The 20,354-nt window shown below is 41.2% G+C and overlaps 1 protein-coding gene across 1 annotated transcript in view; it reads left to right on the top strand.

Annotated features, from left to right (window-relative positions):
• LOC146829166 (connector enhancer of kinase suppressor of ras 2-like) overlaps positions 1-20,354 on the top strand; it is a 1,989,112-nt gene that overhangs the window by 1,851,580 nt on the left and 117,178 nt on the right. The window contains exon 22 of the mRNA XM_085606439.1: positions 5,610-6,114. Within this exon, the coding sequence (XP_085462565.1) occupies positions 5,610-6,114 (505 nt within the window). The remainder of the gene's footprint in view (positions 1-5,609; positions 6,115-20,354) is intronic.

Below are 20,354 nucleotides of genomic sequence, written 5' to 3'. Positions count from 1 at the left end.
CAAAAGAATTGCATGTTAAACTGAAGCAGTACCAACACTATTAGAGTCAGGAAAGCAACACAATAACATTCACAAACCACTTTAGAAAAACAGAGAAAATGTTAATGAGCAAAACGGCACCCATATCATCAACAATGGGTAACAGAAAACACAGATGTTAATTTTTTTCAATTTTAATATGAAAAGTGCCTAGAAAATGTAAAGTGCCTTTGAAAAACGACAGACCTTGAACTTGATATGATTTTAGGCTGATCGTGTTGGAGTAGGTTGAATACACCACGCAGGGAGTCAAGGTCAAAGATTTTATGTTTCGACCAAGAGGGTCATTCAGACCCTGTGGGCTTTCTTCTGATCCAGCGGGATGTACTCTGCTGTCCTGGAAGAATAAAACCTGCCATATTTAGAATCATTACCTGCACAGGTGTCACTGCCATAGCAGCTCCTCTGAAGGCACAGAACATTTGCTAAGGAGCCACCATGTTTCATAAAAACTTTCTTGTTGTACAAAACAAATTCCCCAAAAATAATGATGTTGACACCCTGTGAGTTTTCTCCAAGAGTGTGGGGTGGCTTTTTTCTGTTCGGAACCAGCAGCCTCATGCAGTCTAAAGTATTAACCATCAACGGCCCAAGTGGCATCAGGTCCTGAGGCCATTGGTTTTAGGCTTTGCCCAGCAGAACCAGTGGGGTAACCTATAAATCCATGCCAAAAATGTGACTTTAAGCTCCGGTGGTGTAATGATTGCCAAACTTGGTTTTAACCCTTTTTTGATACAAGCAGACAATAGTACATTTTATAAAGTTCCTTTTTGAATTATCAAAAATGTGGTTTCATCATTAAATCAAAATTTGAAAATTAAGTGGCAACTCCTTTGAATGACTTTTCGAGCTTTCCCAAGGCAACGATAAAAAGAAAGTATTTTAATCACACATGATCCTGTCTTAAAGAAAATGTAGCTTTACCTGCTCAGTGGAGATATAAATATACAATGAGACAATTGAAAAAATGTATATATTAGCAACCCTGTCTTATAGGTCCACAGGGCATAGTTTAGGTGTGACATTTTTATTAGATAAAAATAGGTATCCCTACATGGCAATAACACTTTTCCCTGCCATGTGTTACTGCTATACCTTTAAGCTGAAGCCCAATCAACCAGAGCACAGCAGTGCTCCTGGCAACCATATATTTGTGTCTTAGATGTAGATGGTGGAAATACATACTGCTGCCCACATATGACCTTCAACACTCATATCATTGATACATTTTCTGTGCAATCTACTAAGGCCTTACATGAAAAATAAATAAGCCAATTGATGAAACTAATTTTACTAATACCGTTATAGAGCCTGAGCACACGCAAGGTGGCACTGAATAGTAGTGTCAAGGGGCACAGAGTCCTAATACCACCCAAACTAAGGTCAAAGAAGTTTTTTTTAAATTGGGTGACCATGCAGAAAAGGTAAATTTGTTGCAGTGTTTCCAGGCATTTTATTCTACATATTGATCATCCCTAAAGGTCTCACAATGGGGTTGGCCACTGGTCTTGCAGTATAGTCTTTCCTAATATTTTCCCACCTAGCCATAATAAGTCCAGAAATGTTTTTCAAATGGTGTTGGGTCTCACTGCCACCTCGATATTCACCAGGGAATAGCTCAGTAATGAAGCGCTTCAGGTTGATGAATGGAAAAATATTATTTACAGGTGTCAAACTTTGTCATATTTCCTGTGTGAAACTGATCATTTAATAAGCCACAACCCCCACTCTGTCAACTTACGGAAAGTGTTGCCCATTAATGCCAGTGTAAAGTCTGAGTTGTGATATATTGCTGTAGAAGAAGAGCGGTAATGTCAGGGTTAAGGTACCCCATTTTATCAAGAGAGAACATATTATTTCAGAGAAATACGCCAGTGCTAGTTTACGTTGTGGTGGTAACCAAAAGAATTCTGAAGGGAGATCTCTTTGTGTTGCTTAAGAATTTCTAGAACCTTCAGAGGGATCTCTTAGAGTTCTTCAAAGAAAATTAAATATCACCTGCAAATAAATGTATTTTATGTAGTAGCACCCAACAGGGCATTCACTTTACTTCATCTTCTTTCCTAATCCCTCATTTTTTTATATCAAGGTTTTCCACCACCAGGGCAAACAGTAGAGGAGGGATGTCTTTTCCCTCATCCAAGAGGAAAGAATGTTGATCTCTCTTCATTTTCCAATTCTGTAGCTTTGAGTATCACCTAGGCTGTTCCTATATATATATGCATCACCGGGCTGAATCCTACCCTGCATGAGAGATATTGCTAAGAGCCCTATTCACATGGTCAAATACTTTTACAGCATCAGGTGACAGGCTCTCACTAGTTTGCCAAGCTTTAGCCATTTTGGTGCACCAAACGTTCATTAATAAAAGCCCTGGTGGTTATAGTTAAGAGACTGTCCAACCAGGTGAAATTAGTATGAACATGAGAAACAATCTATTACAACTAGTGGAATGATGATTCAGTTCAGTGTCTTTTCTGCTGCACCCTTAAGACTGGCAGCCTTTCAAATTTTGGGCATTGTAACCTTAGAGATCTGCCTATGAGTTTTAGTTTTTAGACTTTTGGTTGGCAAATAGCCTTTGCTATAGCTCACCAGTGGTTACTAATTTATTTTATTTATTATTTTTTGCCCATTTTTGCATGTATTGCTATGTCCTTGCTCCAGAATACATTATGCATGGTGCACATTATTTTAAGTTTGAACCTGGCAGATAATAGATTTCTTTTAAGGTAGGGTTGAGGTCTTGAATCTTCCAGTTGCGCATCAATCATTCTGATTGTGTATGCTGTAATCTTTCAATCAAATTTTTGGTGAGACGTGTGTAGATCATGCTTCAAATTTACAGCAGTTTGGTTGGGCCACGACCACTAAGCTACCTACGTCCACACTATAGTGGTGGGCAATGCAAAGGTTTACATTTACTTTATTTTGTGGTACTCATTGGCAGTTTGCGACACCAAACAATAGTGTTTGGATTTTTCTGCAAAACAACTTTGATTGCCATAAAAGTAAAAATGGAGCAAAATAGCATACCCTTCAAATATGTACAGTAGTGATAAATTGCATTGCACTACAAATCAGAACAGACCAAATATAATAATAAAGTATGGTCCATTTATGTATGCAACTCAAGGAGAAAGAAAACATATTGACTTTTTTATATCCCATTTTAGTAACAAAACAAAACCCACAAAAAAGTAACAAAACAGATTTGTTAACTTTAAAAAAAAGAAATATTCAGAGAGTTCACATGAATGCATTACATCTCAGATAAAAAAAGTAAGCAACATTTATTTCAAATAACCCACTTCATCATCCCCCTGTTTCTTGGTTCAGGTTTCCCTGATTACAAGCATTCACAGAACATCACATTTCACAATCTTGCCCATAGCTTCCTGAATTTTTTGTACGATCCATATCTTAAAGCATAGTGGCACTCTAAGCCATTGACCTTTTCCATTTTTCAATCGCCAATGTACGGATGTTGGGGGAACCACAGGCTTCCAATTTTGAAGCATTAGCGATCTGGCTCTCAGTGTGACCAGAAATAGTTTATTTTGATCCACCATCTGCATTCTGGGATTCGTGGTAATCATAAGTCTAAGTGCACGAGTATCATGTGTAAAATCAATGTTGATCATGTGGATACAGTGTTCGTTAATGGAAGCTCAACATCCTGCTATTTTTGTACAGTCACAGATAATATGCTGCCGGTGGGCCAGAAGGGTGGGGGCCGGTTTTGGTACTGGGGCTTGGTTTTGAAGCAGTGCTGCAAAATCAGCCCCAAGTTAGAAAAGCGCAGCAGCAGTGTTCGCGCCAGCCACCACCCAGCTCCATCTCGCCCCCCCCTTCCCAGCCGGTCGAACGTAATTGCCAGAGATGGTTTGCGATCCTAGGCCAGCCCTGGGAGCCAGTTTCCTTCATTCACCTTAAGATATCTAAAACATTTATCTTGTACATGGGGGTTAATTTTATGTAGAAGTTCAGGTATTCTGTACAGAAGCCACTTTGTGTAGTATTGCAAATATAGGGTTCTCTCTCTGGCCACCCTTTCCAGGCCTCACCTCTAAGGAAATCCCCAACCTTTTGATATCCATTCGATTCCCATTCATGAGCAATACCTGTATCGTCCACAAACTATGTCTCAGCGGAGATGTCAGAAAGGCAAGTGGAGCTATTGATAGTAGGTACATTCAATTTTTTTTAAATTGTTCCATCCGTTCAAAAAACTATTTTATGTGTTTGTAGCAAACGTTTTTCATTGCTTTTTTCAAACATAGGAAATCCTCAATTTTAAATTCCTGTACAATCAAATCCCAAAAGACATTATCAACTACTTAACCAGAACCAGTGGGTAGCGAATATCTAAAAGAGGAATGAACAAAGTTAGCAAAATAATATTCCTTTAAGTTCACGGATGCAAGTCCACACTCAGTGGTTGACCTATATAAAGTGCTTAGTGGAATGCTTGGTGCTTTGTTAAACCAAATAAAATCAGAAATTAAATTAAATTTCCTTAAAAAACTTGGCCTGTAAAGGTGCAGGGTAGAGCATCAAATAAAAAATTAAATAGTGGCAATAAGGACATGTGGAATAGCGCAACCCGTCCCATTATAGAAATTGGCAATCTTGTCCATCTGGTGAGCAGGGCCTTTATTTTCTTAATAAGAGGTAGATAATTATGTACAAAAGGGTTGTTCACCTCCTCCATGGTATAGATGCCCAGACACCTCTTTGGCCTTGTGGGCAAAATTCTTGTGGCAGGGTATCAACCCCACAATTACATAAAAGGATCTCAGTTTTAAACCTGTTGATTTTGTACCCACCTAAAAATTACTGAAAAATATTGAATGCTCTCTGTTGGGTAGCCGCATCCGGTTTTAAAACAGAACAACGTCAACTGCATAAAACTTTATTTTTTGCCATCCCACCCCAGGGAGAATCTACACATGTTGCATTTCTAATGGCAATTGCCAGATGCTCAATAAAAAGCGAAATCAAGATGGCTCCCTTCTTTTTTGCCACGCTGTATTTTATAAATACCTGTTTCTCAGAATTAATGACTAACTGCGCAATTGCGCCCTCGTAGATTCTCTAAATCACCTGGATAAGAGCAATGGAAAACCCAAACATCTAGGGCCCGATTCACAGAAGTAATCTGAGACAAAATTCTAAACGTACTACTTTTGGTATTCACAGAAGGCATTTAGTAGTAGTAAAGTTAGGATGTTGTCTTAAGTCTGTCTTAAGTCAAACTAAAGACAAAATCCTAACTTTACTACTACTAAATGCTTTCTTTGAATACCAAAAGTAGCAAGTTTAGGATTTTGTCTCAGATTAGTTCTGTGAATCGGCCCCCTAGAAGATAAAAAACAGGCTCTTCCAGTTAACCATGTTGAAAGCCTTCTCTACACTTTGTTTACTTTGATGAGAGTTCTTTGTTGCCGAATTTTCCCTCTAGTTCGAAACTAACTATGGAGATTGAGTGGCAAAATATTAATCAAATTATAGTTTGTAGTATTTCTCTTATGTCTTACAGTTGTAAAATTTTAATGTCTTTGTTTTAGGTGAATTCTACAAGCCCTTTCCCCGAAGTCAAACATGGACGTCATTTCTCAAGCGAGTCAACCTATTCTCATTCTTCAGCAGAAGAATCACGGCCGGATGCCGGAAGTACCCACTCATCGGGATGTAGACCATCTTACAGAGAAAGACGATCTTGGCAGGACCTGATAGAGACTCCTTTGACAAGTTCCGGGCTCCATTTTCTTCAAACAGTCCCCAGTGACTCAGACTATACAACTGGACGACCTGGAATGTCACCAGAGCGGAGAAGGCAAGCAACCTTACCAGTCCAAAGACGGCACAACCATGAAAGGGATGGACCATTCCCACTGGTGGAATGTCAAAGAGGGCACAGTTCACACAGCAGACCCCAAAAACAGCGCAGTCAGAGTTTACCAAGGAATAGAGAGGTCAGGGGAAAAGGACGTACAAAGACAACAGAGCTAACCGAGGAGAAATTAGAAGAGGAAATTCATATGAAACAAAAAAATTGTCCCAATAAAGAAGGTAATTTTTTTCTGTATTTCAGGAATTGTGTGTTAGATTATTGAAGTGTGCAAATTTGCATGTAAAGGCCTTTACGAATTGAACCTATGTGTTATTTCAACATCACTGCCTTTTTGTAGACATAGGGCCCGATTTAATATTTGGGGCCGTCCGAAGTAAATTACTTTGTCACCCTGGTGGAGTCCCTGACTGCCAAATTTTGAAATGCACGTCAGGCCGGAGTATATTTCAACCATTGACAGGTACCGCAGTCAAGGCAGTTTGTGCCAATATATTGCCACTTTATGTTATGTTATGTTATTCGGAATTTGTTAAGCGCACGGTCACCCAGGGGTTTCATGGCGCTAAGTGAGACAGATGGTAGACTGAAGAGATAGATGGTAACAATACTCTAACCGTGCGCTTGTTTGAATAACCAGGTCTTCAGAGCTCCCCTAAACTCTACCAGCTTAGTACAATTCCGAATAGACAGGGGGAAGGAATTCCAGGTTTTTGGGGCAAGGTAGGCGAAACGGGATCCACCAAGTCGTTTCTTTTTGAACGTAGGCAGCGTGAGGAAAGACAGGTGGGCAGAGCGAAGGTCACGGGTCGGTTCGTATTTATTTATGAGTTGCTTGACGAATCTGGGACTTTTTCCTTGGAGTGCTTTGAAGATTATGCAGCCTACCTTAAAGGTGATCCGTTGGGCTATAGGGAGCCAATGAAGGGAGGCTAACAGAGGTTTGGCCGATTTCCTGCGGTTGCTCTTAAATATTAATCTGGCCGCTTGATTTTGAATAATCTGCATGCGTTTAGCAAGGGCGAGGTGTAGGCCCAAGTAGATGGAGTTGGAAAAGTCTAGTCGCGAAAGGACCAAGGCGAGTACCACCTGAATGAGAGCAGAGTGAGTCAGCAGATGGGCAATTTTCTTGATCTTTCTTAACTGAGAGAAACAGGAAGAGATCACTGTTCCGGCCTGGGTTTTTAGTGAGAGGTCGGAGCAGAGAGTGACCCCGAGGCTCTTCACTGACAGAGAGGGAGATGGAGGGGTGCCCATCGAGGCCGGCCAGAAGTGGGGGCCCCAGCTTAATGCGCTGTTACCGGGGAGTAAAAGCTCAGTTTTTCCTGTATTGAGCTTGAGATGGTTCTGATCCATCCAGCTCTGGATGTGCAGCATGGTAGTTTGGAATTCCTCAGTGGAGTCCGTGGAGTTGAGGGGAAATACCAGCTGCAAGTCATCCGCATAGTTGTAGATGGTGACTTTCCTGTTTTTCAGGGAGTGCAGTAGCGGTTTAAGATATAAGTTAAAAAGGAGGGGAGATAATGAGGAGCCCTGTGGGACACCGCAAGTGGTGGAGAGTTTGGGTGCCATAAAGTTCTCCAGCTTTACTGCCTGGGATCTGTCCGTCAGAAAGGACTTAATCCAGTCAAGAGCCGCGCCGCTAAGGCCGGCTTGTTCGACACGGTGTAATAAGATGGTGTGATCCACCGTGTCGAACGCGGCCGACAAATCGAGGAGTACGAGGGCTTGGTGGATTCCATTATCGGCGTTGGTCCTTAGGGTATTCTGGACAGCGAGGATCACCGCCTCGGTGGAGTGTGCCTGGCGGAACCCGGCTTGGTTAGACTCCAGGTAGTCGGATGTTTCTATGAAGTTGGATATGCAGCTGGTTACATGGGCTTCAAGCAGCTTGGCGCCGTAAGGGAGAAGGGATATGGGGCGGTAATTGGAGAGATTGGAGAGATCGGCACCCGGTTTCTTAATTAGAGGGACTAGGGTGGCATTTTTAAATGAGTTGGGGACTATTCCTCGTAATAGGGAGGTGTTCAGAAGGGGAAGTATGCCTTGAGGAAGTGCAGTGTAAACTTCCTTCAATATATGCGGAGGGCAAGGGTCATTGGGGGAACCAGATTTTACACGGTTCATCAGTTCCAGCAATTTGAGTGGATCGATAGGAGGAATATCCTGACGTATGTATGGGTTTCTGCTAATGTCCGAATAGGCTGCCATGATATGGTTAGTATGAATACTATTTTTTATGATGTCGATCTTCTCCTTGAAGAAATCGTTGAGCCGGTTGCACATCATTTGGGATGGTGGCTGAGAGGGAGAGGTTCTGGAATCGTTACACAAGTCGTTTACGACTCTGAAGATTTCCCTTGATTTGTTTTGAGCGTTAGAGATTTTTTCTGAGAAAAAAGCTGCTTTGGCAGATAAGATAGCGCTCTTGTAGTTTTTACGGGCTGTCGTATATGATGATCTATCTTTGTCATGGTAGCCGTGCCTCCACTTCCTCTCTAGTTGGCGGAGTTCTAATTTTTGGTTTTTTAAGTCCGCAGAGAACCACCTGTGGGCATCCATGCGACGGGCGCGGGAGAACCTGGTTAAAGGGAGCATGTTCGTTGCATGTGTGCTTTATCCATCAAGTTGATATCAGGGGCCGGGGTAGGGATGGAGTTAGTCAGGGTGGATAGGAAATCTTGGAAGTTTAGAGATCTCCATTTCCTGGCTAACCCTCCCGAGGGCACATGATTTTTGGGGTTGCCCTGAGAGGTGATGGAAAATTTCAATAGGTGGTGGTCAGACCATATGCATGGTGAGACCATGGGGCTGGAGGTAGGGATATTATAAGACCAAATGTGGTCTAAGATATGTCCTTTTTCATGGGTGGGGATCAAGACGTGTTGACGGAAGTTTAGATTAGAGAGGAGCTCGAAAAGTTCTGTAGCATGAGGTCCGGCTTCCAAATTATTGTACCAATAGTTGAGATCCCCTATTACCATGACCTTGTCATAATCAACGACTAAGCCGGCCAATTGCTCAGATAGGGAGACAGGGAAGGAAGGCATGGATGTAGGTGGCCGGTAGATCAGTACTAGCACCATGGTTCCTATGTCAGTATCAGATTTGATGACTAAGTTTTCAGTATCTGATAAGTCTAGAGGAGGTAGAGTGGTGAACGTATGGTCTTTATGGATGATGGCGGCGACGCCTCCTCCAGATTTTCCTGATTTTCTGTTTACTGACAGGATGTAGTAATCTGCTGGTAGGGCAGTGAGAATGTCTGGCAAGGAATCTGCAGTGAGCCATGTTTCGGAGACGAATAGTATGTCTGGTCTGTCCGACTTGAGTAGTAGAAAAATATCTAGTTGATGTTTAACCAGGGATCTGGCATTAAGATAAAGACAACGGAGGGTCAGAACATTGGGGCTAGGGGGGGCTTAGTGGGTTTAGGGCTTTGAGGTGAGGTAGAAGATGGCTCTTGCGTGTAATGGTGAGGATAAATATTGTTGGCCTTTAGACGAGCATGTGTGATCGGATCAAGGGAAGGGAGACCAGAGTTCTGAAGAGAATGCAATTCAGGGGAGGTGTACCTGATGAATTCTCCATTCTGCCTGGTCCCTGGGCCCGTCCAGGCGCGTACGGGCGCAGACGGGCTTGCCTTAGGCGCGCCTTCGGCGCGCAAACGGCGCGCCCGCTGCGCTCGTCCGCTGCGCGTCCTTGGGAGGCACATGATTATGAGGAGGCTGGAGGAAGAGAGGGGGCGTGGCCTCGCTAGAGTGGGCGTGGCTTGTGCGTGATGGGGAGATGGCGGCAAAGTTACCCTGAGCTTCGTGACAGCGCTAAAGTCCGCTGCGCGTCTGCTCCAGGGGGCGCCTAGTCCCAGGTAAAGGTGCTCAGGGGGAAGGAAGGAGTTTTAAAACGAGCAAATAAAACACAATTAAACAATAATAGCAGCACAAATCTCCCGGCTTTCCGCCTCAGGAGTAGGATAGGTCTCTGGCGCGCTCGTAGGCAGCGCGTGTTTTATGCGTCAGAGAGGGGGCGTGGCCTCGCTAGAGTGGGCGTGGCTTGTGCGTGATGGGGAGATGGCGGCAAAGTTACCCTGAGCTTCGTGACAGCGCTAAAGTCCGCTGCGCGTCTGCTCCAGGGGGCGCCTAGTCCCAGGTAAAGGTGCTCAGGGGGAAGGAAGGAGTTGTAAAACGAGCAAATAAAACACAATTAAACAATAATAGCAGCACAAATCTGCCGGCTTTCCGCCTCAGGAGTAGGATAGGTCTCTGGCGCGCTCGTAGTCAGCGCGGTGTTTTATGCGTCAGAGAGGGGGCGTGGCCTCGCTAGAGTGGGCGTGGCTTGTGCGTGATGGGGAGATGGCGGCAAAGTTACCCTGAGCTTCGTGACAGCGCTAAAATCCGCTGCGCGTCTGCTCCAGGGGGCGCCTAGTCCCAGGTAAAGGTGCTCAGGGGGAAGGAAGGAGTTTTAAAACGAGCAAATAAAACACAATTAAACAATAATAGCAGCACAAATCTCCCGGCTTTCCGCCTCAGGATTAGGATAGGTCTATTGCCCTACAGCTCCATCAAACATGACGAAGCTGTATGGCAAAGTTAAAAATATTACTTATAAAAAATAAAAAAAAATAAAAACTAAGTGTGATTTTGTTTTTGAAAATAAAAAAAGTGCCCCTTCACAATGGGAGTTATCTCCTATGGCGACAGGGCATTTTGCAGTTTTCACTGCCCTTGTGCTCAAGGTGTTCTTTAAAATTACCTGTATGTTCACCCATCGAAATGGGCGAACATAAAGGTCCACCTCTGACGGCCCTTACTCCATCAGGCGGGGTGTAACCATGGTGGAGTCAGAGTAGTCTCCGCTGTGGTTACACCAAAGGTGCACATGCATTTACATTGAGAGGGCGGACCATTATGTTGGCCGAAGGGATACTCCATTGCTATTACAACGGAGTACCCTTTCCAACAACATATAAATCGGACCTTTATCTTCAAACAAATACATAACAGTTTTCCTGATGATAGAAGAGACTCATACAAGCTATGCAATGGAAAATTCCTAAACAATATCCTCTCTATATAAATATTCCATTTATTTATCCGGCAACTAAATTTCCACTCACTGTAAACAAAGGGAAAACCTGATGTTTCCTTACGTTTCTGCAGAGTTTTTGTTGATTATCTAACTTCTCTCTCATCATTTCCCTAAAACGATGGCCCACAAGGAATACTATCTTGAGCATCATCTGTTTTGAGGAACAACAGGAAGATGAAAACCTCCACATTTTACACCCAATACAGTAAACTACATGTTCACAAGAACAGAACATGCTACGTTTCAGGTCAAGAAAAAATTACAATTGTTAGTAAATTACTTCATTATATCAAGGTTGTCGCACTTCCCTAATTTCGTATTAATTCAACAGGAAACTATTGCTCTGTTTGTCATCATCCCACAATAGTAGATAGCCAAGGAATGCTGATGCTCAACTAACATTTAAAATAATCTAACACTGGCTTTGAGGCCTGTCAAGCCACAGGGCTAAAAGAGTCTTCCGAATTACACCCTGCCTTAAAATGTGTACTGTTTCGGGGTTGAGTTTTTGCGGGAAAGAATAAAGTTAAATGAGAGGACTTGGAACCTGCTTCCACTCTATTATAGCATCATGTCCTTTCAGATGGCAAGGCAAAATAATCTTACACGTAGTGGTCCAACCACTCTACGTCAAACAAATCTAGTGTGAAAACGCACAAAGATGGAATGTAGGAGTCATGCAGGTTGGGGTGCTTCTGAGAACATGGCATCTAGGCATTCACTAGAAAGCAAGCATTGTGATCACATTTTCTTCATGAATTTTGACATGTGGAAAGATTGTGTTTTCTGAAGATATGTAGTAGGTTTAGACTGGTGGACCTCTGACTCAGAAGGCAGTACTAATCAGTCTCTTAAAGACAGTACATGATCCACATATAGGATGAATTGTTTATTTGCAATTGAATTGTTAGGCTTTTGTTCACCTATGTTGAAAGTTTCACACATATCTGATTCCTGACATGTATGATTGAGGAATACAACTTTTGCATCACTACAACAAAGAGGCTGTTCCCTCAATATACATTGGACATGGCCTGTGTGACTAAAATTATGTCTTGCCATGTGCGAATGGTCCCAATTAAATATGCTCGTGCAATGGTAGAACAGGTAGAGGGACAAGCTACTCTATGCTATAGTTTATATCCACATATTTAGTGAACCCACCCTAAGAACCATATAGGAGGATTTAAGGACGGTCCTTTGGTCCATTTAGCCCTCCTGTGATCAATCCAGACCTCCTTGTAAAGACAGGCCACAGGTGCTCCCATTGAGATAATTGTAAGACAATCAGTTGCAGATACCGATAGCTCAGCAAAACCTGAGCTATCACTATCTGCATCATGAGCCTGGGTTGTTTCACTTCACTTTTTTATAACATAGAAATAAAGAAACAGAACATTTAAATATCTAGGTTTTTAGAGCATCTGAACAGATAGTGTTCTGGATGGCATGCTAAAGGCAATTATTTTGCCACCCAGATTTTCACAAGACAAGGCCCCTCTCTTTGCACCTTTTAATCTGCAGCATTCTCTTCAATCACATTCCCTTCCAAGCAGCTGCTCTGTTGAGATTCCAAATTTTTCCGTCTGAAGTTTTGACTGTATTGCAGAATAACTCTATGATCTTCAGTGGCATAGCGAATGTTGAGCAATCTTCAGTTCATGTAGGTGTCTTGAACTTCAGTAGACCCCCCCACTTTCACAGGTACATCCTTCACATGCTTCATCTTGTCATACTCACACTTTCAACCAATCTGTACCTTTTACTCCTTATCCCTCCACCTGTTATCACCAACATCACACTAACCTTTATTCGAACTCATCCAACCTGGAACAAACTTACAATCAGGTTTTCTCCCTCTGAAAAGATCAAATGGATTCTTGCCAGTGGTCTGATGAGGTGAAAGATGAAAAGCCACAATCCTCTTCCACAATTCTTCCATCAAGTTTAAACCAGACACTGTAGCTAACTGTATGCCATCTTTTCATTTTCCTGTTGAAACTTTCAAACACACCATTAGTCTTAGTGCATAATCCCACAATAATTCAGAAAATCTTCAGTCTATCGAGAACATAGCTGTGCCCCATTGTCCATGAGAAGAGGTTTCAGAAAACCCTCACTATCAAATGTAATCTTTAAAAATCTTATCACACTGCCAGAGGTTATGTACCACACTCTTTGAAAAATGGGCTATCAACAAACATATCAGCCAACAACAATAGGCAAGCTATGGACATTTCCTCTTTGATAAGGCCTACTATTTCCAATATTACATCTCACCAGGGGTCCTGTGCAGACTGATGCACATACATGGGAGACACTCGTGTTCTAAGAACTTTATCACTCACACATCATAACAAGCATTCCTCTATAGATCTTTCCATCTCTAAGTCAAAAGGAGGTCACCAAATGTCTGCACAAATTATCTCCTTAATTTTAACAACCCCTTGATGTCCCAAACGCGCTAACTCAAAGACTCTTCTGCACAACAAAGACATTACCAAGCTATCACCTCTGAATAACATGCAATTATGATCAAAAGATTATCTAGAACCAATCCAGATAGTTTAGGAGGACCTTCAAAACCTTTATGCCACCCCCAACACCGGAGAACCTTTCAGTAACCTCAGTGAGAACAGAGTAGCCCAGCACTCATCCAGTTAAATGGCACCACTGGTCACTGCACTTGCTCACACATCTATCTCCTCCTCCTCCACATTAATGTCAGCATTTGTAAAGTGCACAGCTACCTCCGTAGAGGTGTCCCGGTGCCGGGGGACGTAAGGAAGATTAAGTAAGCTATTGCCCAGAGTCACATGGTGCTGGGCTAACCTGCCGCCAGGGATCAAACCGTGAACCTAGTGGTCCGGAGTCAGGCACCCTGGCCGATGTGCCACACCTTTTCCACATTAGATTGGATCGCATCCAAAACATTATTATCCAATATGGATAAGTGACCTGCGACAAAATTATACACTATTGGAAGATACTCAATGTCAAATGTAAATTTTTGTAAAGTTATAACCCAGTTTCAAATTCTGGTCAAGTCTCAGTCAAGGCATTTAATAAAAAAAAAATTACACAGCAGCTTATGTTTTGATTTCAAAATGTGCACCCCACAACAAAATCCTAAAATTGTCAATGGTCCACTTAACTAGCAGTGCTTCTTTCTTATTGCCAGAGTATTTAATCCTTACCCTTCTCAATGTATGCAATACAAAGACGGTTGCTCTCTCCTTTTCTTCCACCAGCTGAAACACCTAGTTTTTACAACTGGCATCTATGACAAACAACATATTCTTCTCCAGGTGTGAAAGCGCTTTGTCCAGGTCTTTCTTAATCATGTTAAATTCCAGAGTGCTATTCTCACTCCACAAAAACTCAGAATTCTTAAGTAAACACCTCTTAACTACAGTTTTTGATTACAAATCTTTCATAAAGCTTGCATATTATTCTACCATGCTTAGAAAAAATGAATCTCTTTCTTGTTCTACAGTTTCTCAAGACTCAAAATAGATACCACAAGACCTTTCTTTGGACGAACCTCCTCACAACTGATTTCATGTCCTAAATTAGATAGCTCACGCTAACAAAACAGTATTTATCTGCCCTTAAAATAAGTCTCAAACATTCCCTTAATAGACTTAGGGTGTGCTTATGCCATGTTCTACCAAACACCAAAATTTCATCCTGATAAAACAGCACCCCAGAAATTTCACAAAGGAAAGAGGTCATTACACTATGGAGATCTGAAGTCCAAAAGGAATACAGTTCAATTTCTACACAGCCATGGGCATGATGACAGTAGTGAGTTCCTTTGGCTTCTCAAGAGGCCTTAGCCGGAGATAAGCTGAGGCCAAGTTAAGGGTGGTAAAATACTTCAACCCTCCCAAGGGCGTGAGGACCTCTGTGATGTTGGATAGGGGATAATTATCCACCACCAACAGCTCCTTGTTTACAGAACGATGATTTCAACATCACCATATACCCCCATTGACACGTGCATGGGTTTTAGTTTTAATGAATTCTCAAACAGATTTTCATAAACACTCTCTGAAATGGTTAGCAACCCTTTTATTGCTGAGTGACACCCACTCCTCAAGATGCCTATGTGTTTCATTTCTATTTTCCACCTGGAAAATTACCTCATCAGACTACTACCTGATTTAATATGTCTTTTTCCTAGATGAAGGCCCACCACTACAGCATTTGACATAATGGATCCTTCTCAAATATCTGTTGCTAGTGGCATTGATGGCAGCACATCATTTACTACTTGCCATGCAACCTGTCATGCCACATTTAAAGCACTGCCCATTGGACCTAATTCCACATTCGTCCTTTCTATAGCCTAACACCCTCAACACACCACTACTATTACTACATGTGCCTTCCTCTTGCTTGAGCTCATTCACACATATTACTATGTGTTTTACCCTTTCTGTTACCAATCATCTTTGAGCCACAACTCTTCACGCACTTTCTCCAAATGCCAATGAGCAAAAACTGGGCACAAATTCTCTCATCATTTTGATGACCGGTTGCAGTCTTCAAATGCTGTTACATATTCCTCTATTGATTCATTTTCAGCATGCTTGCATCTTCCAAAGCGGTATCTTTATAGCATGGTTGACATTCTTGGAAGGAGGTGTAGATCAAGTTTTTCATACATACCTCATACTCATCCAACTTCTCACAGTCTCTCTATCCAGATCAGGTAGGGGCTTCCAAACCTCCAGGTCATTAGATCCCAAACTGTGAAATAATAGTGCCATCTTTCTATTCACACCCATGTTGGGTACATAGACTCTTGCATAGTTTTCAAAAACCTTTCTCTATGTAGCCCAACACATGGAAGGTTCACCATTGTTACTCAAAGATATGAGGAAGTGTGATGTTCTGCACGCCTTTTACTTTCAGATAATTTAAAACATCGCCCTCACACCACCTCCGGCAAAAGAAATTGACTGGCACTTTGACAAACTCTCCAGCTCCATATGTCGAGGTAACTGACTCAAAATAGTTAATCAGAAAGGTAATCAATTAAAATGTAAAATGTCATTCAAACTTAAATTGATCACTTAAACTGCTAGGTATTAATCCCTTCAAATACAAATTAAAAGCTGTGCCTACCAGTGATAGCACAAACAAATTGAGTCAGTTGACATTTAGGTTAATACTCCAACACTCGATGTTTAACTTTTTCCTATAGAAATGTCTAAGAGAACATCAGGATAGGGAATGTCATTGAATTAATAATGTGCCCATACCCAGAATTCTATGCCAACAGAAGAACTGTAGTGTGCCCCTCACTGACAGGCTACTGTTGTGTCTACATCAGGTCAAACAGGACAAACCCAACACCCTCTAAATCCTATGATTCTCAGACCACAGTCACCTAGCCTGAGATAACAGATTAGGCGAGAGAGTGTGATCAAAGTAAATTAAAACCAATTAGATGATGTGCCAACACCTGTATTTATGTTGGTTCTGTGTCACCTACATAAAATGTGCTGTCTCTGTCTCCTCATAAGATGGTGCCTTCTTATCATCTCACAAGTCTCTTGTCTTTCTGTTTTTGGAAAGCAACACAAACACAAGGGTTCCACCGATGATGTTTCAGTAAGGCCTCCACTTCTGCCCATGCATTGTCACATCAAAGCTCTGTGTCATGTAACTGACTGCTTGTGGAATGCAATGCTATCTTATGCATTCCATGCAAACTGTTGCAATGCTGTTATGAGCCTTCACTCATGCCTGTGTGCTGTCACATTATTGCTCCGTATCACACAATTGCTCCCTTGTGGAGCGCAACACTATCTTATTCCTTGTACATTCTGTGTAAACTCTTGCAGTGGTAGCCTTCTGCCCATTCCCCACAGCCTCACTTGACTGTTTATTCTTGCGATGCTCTGTGTTCTGCAAAGACCTCCTCCTGCCAACTCAGTTTCAGGTCTGCTTCTCCTCACCCACTGCATCCTTTGAGATGTCTCACCACACCGGCTATTCCACTCTTAACCACTGTGTACTTGTGGTGCACTTGTCAAGGAAAAGGACTATCACTTACAAGTCAAAATGTAGATTTATTCAAGACAACTCATGCACAGTTCTCCCTTCACAACTGCCACTTCTGGAACACCCCCTACGAAGACTCTATGGTTCCTTTCAACAAATAAAACTGAAAGGAGGTGTTGATCAGATACTTCACAGTAAACCTAAAGCATTTCTTTTTAAGACCAGTTCATGAAATTGTGGGTTTGCCAACAATACCCTGTACAATAATTCACAATGTAATAGTACCACTGATTTATAGTCTCCAAACATCAAATTACGTTATTATGATTCTTTAAGTAATTAAGATTATGAGAGAACTAAGTATTTGCTACAGTCTTTTTTCCCATCTCTCAATTGATTGGTGAGCATATGTGTGTGTGAAAATGAGGGACCCATTATGTAGTGTACTGCTTTAACTTTACTGTGGTGTCAGAAGAATGTCTGTCTGTGGACGTGGGACACATGGCACTATCTAGCTATCATCAAGATTTCAAATTCTGACAAAAGCTTGAAGTTCTAAGCACACTCTGAAATGAGGAAAGCATTGACTGGCCCTGAGTTTGACAAACATAACAATATTGAGAAGAGCCATAATGACTGGTAAGTACGTTTTTATGAGCCAGAAAGTGAACTCCAACATAACTGTTGATAACTGCTATTGTTGTCCACGAGTATCTTCAAATGTCTCTAAAAATACATGGTCATGTCCAATGAAAAGCTGTTGAAAAAGAAGTATTATCTGAAATGTTATTGCTCATTTCAATTTGCTATATATAACCATAATTTCTTTTTAGGAACTAAAATGGAGTGTATTTGAATTTTGACAGTTTGGATACCTGTTAATTTTGCACGATGCAGTGAGGTGGGGTTTGCAGAATATACAATAATCCATCAGTATGTATTGTTGCTTCAGTTCCTACTTAAAAAACTTGATGGTGCTTCTAGATAGTACTTTATTGCCATATCCAAACTCATTAGTTCATTCATTCATTTGCTCATTTATTAAAAAGACAGCATTTAAAAGAGAAAACAACAATGTAAACAAATGATAATATTATTGATAGGAAAGTAAGATTCGGGGCTCACCAAGTGTCTCCTAGTTCCAGATACTTTTATTTTAACATTGTGTATAATGTTGTAGGCAGGCCATGGAAGTCCTGATTTTCTATCTTTGCCTGGGAAAAGTGGTGAAATATATCTCTAGTATCAGATGGTTTGAGCATTATTAAATGTCTGGATTATTTTTTCTTTAAATGCATTAGAAAAGTCTACTATAGAGGAAAATGAGAGAGAACTCTGCCCAGGTGTCACGTAGCAATTTCCATATAACGAGTGGAAAAACGAGATTACCTGTAACTTGGTAGAGGATCTAGGCGCTAGATAGTACTGATATATATCCACTGGCTTGCATTAATCTTCAGATTTGATATTATGTTTAAATTTGGAGTTCCACAAGTACTATTTATCAGATGCTTAAATATGCCTCCTCAGCTGATCAGTTTGTGGACTTATCACAAGTGTAGAATTCAAAACAGACACAGTGCCAAATTCCTATGGCTCTATTTAGGACCTGCCATGTACAATACATCAACACCAAGCAACATAGTGCTTATACCCCTGGGGTCACATCCAAATTATAACCATTTAGGTACAGTAAACACAGCCTTGTCTTGTCCATCGGGGGTACCAAAATCAATATAAACATCAGCAGTAAGCTTTTCCGTAAAAAAGAAATTTAAGACATCCAACTACATGTTCTTTCAAATTGAACTGATGATTTCATCGTTATCAGCAGGTGGAGGCAGCAGCTAGAATGTATCCTTTTCCCTTCACAGAAATCTGAAAGCAGTGGCCTCATGAAACCATCCATCAGATGGAGATTTTATTTGACTGGATATGTTAGTCTTGGAAATGTTTACCATAAGGAGATATATGGGGAAAGCAAAGAGTCTCAATTAAGAAATAAACAGGATGCCGCAGCTTTGTCATCCAGAATACTGTGGGATGATAAAAGCTCCTCATACATAGAAGTAAAAGGCCGCTCTGGGATCAGTCTCTCTCAGTTGAAGGTCAATGGAAGAAGAATCGAAATTCTGAAGTGTTTGGTTGAACAAGAGCCACATTGAAATGCTGGATCCTTACTAATTTAGGAATGCAATGAGAATTTGCCAAGGAAGCATTGGGAACATCCATTCAATGACTGGTGGAAATAGGAAAAACACAGATGGTAATAAAACAGTGTTCTGTTGAATGAACACCTTAATATTGAGACACATTGCAGAAGAATGTTCTCTGAGAAAACAAGGACCTGGTCACAGTTGGCTTTCTCAAAACATCCACTGTTTACAATGTAATTTGTCTTTTGAAAAGAGCATTGAGTGTCCAGATGAAGACTTATCCATGACATGTCAAGCATTTTGGAAGGAACTTGATGATTAATTGGCAAAGTGGAAGCAGTAGGAACTTCGAAATGGACATTAAACTCCCATAAGCCCCGCCCCAGATGTTTAAGAATATCAAGCACACAGAATAGGTAAGATTAATACAGTGTCAAACAGAGATGTTCAAAGTTGTAGAAAGTGAGTAAAACCTTTTTCTATGAGGGTGTGCACAAGTATATCTAGTAAAGACTTTCACAATCATCTATTCTAGCACTTTCCCAATTGTTAAAGTAAACTGAAACAATTTGTTCCACCCTCCCTCATATTCTTATCTTTGTGTATTCCTTGGCATCAAAGGTATATCTTCGTAAATGTTTTTATTATTTTCCTCTTTACAGACTTTTATAGGAGACTGGCGAGTGGATTGTTTCCACTTACTGAAGAAAGAATTCCATATGTGTCCCCTTGATCTAAGTTTTCAGCTGGAAGACATTTTCTCTGAACATTAGTCCAATATTTGATGTATTTGAAGGTTTGCTCTGAACAAGGGGGTGTATTCTGAAGAATTCATGCACATCTTATTATGCTTTCTATAATCCCTCTCTTATTCCACACATCCTGGAGAACCAGATGAGCTACATTTCTCACTTTCATCTGAAAATATGAATGCTTACATTGCTAGCTCTCTGCAATGTTGCTTTTTGAAGACATTGAACCAAAAATGGTTCCTTAATTGCATTTTGAGAAAACATTTTAGTTATCAGATTCTCATTTTAGGGACGATCTCACACTACCATTCATTATTCTGATTTTGCAGTGCTTTTCTAACGACAATATTGGTTTGATCCTCCCATAGCCCTAATCAACCTAGCATGATTTTGAGAGGTTCGTAAAGAGTAGTAGAAATCTGATGTGTACCTGCTAGCTTTTGCATTATG

The sequence above is a fragment of the Triturus cristatus genome, chromosome 5_2 (assembly GCF_964204655.1).
Source record: "Triturus cristatus chromosome 5_2, aTriCri1.1, whole genome shotgun sequence".
NCBI lineage: Eukaryota > Metazoa > Chordata > Amphibia > Caudata > Salamandridae > Triturus > Triturus cristatus.
This window is presented reverse-complemented; position numbering and strand designations above follow the sequence as displayed.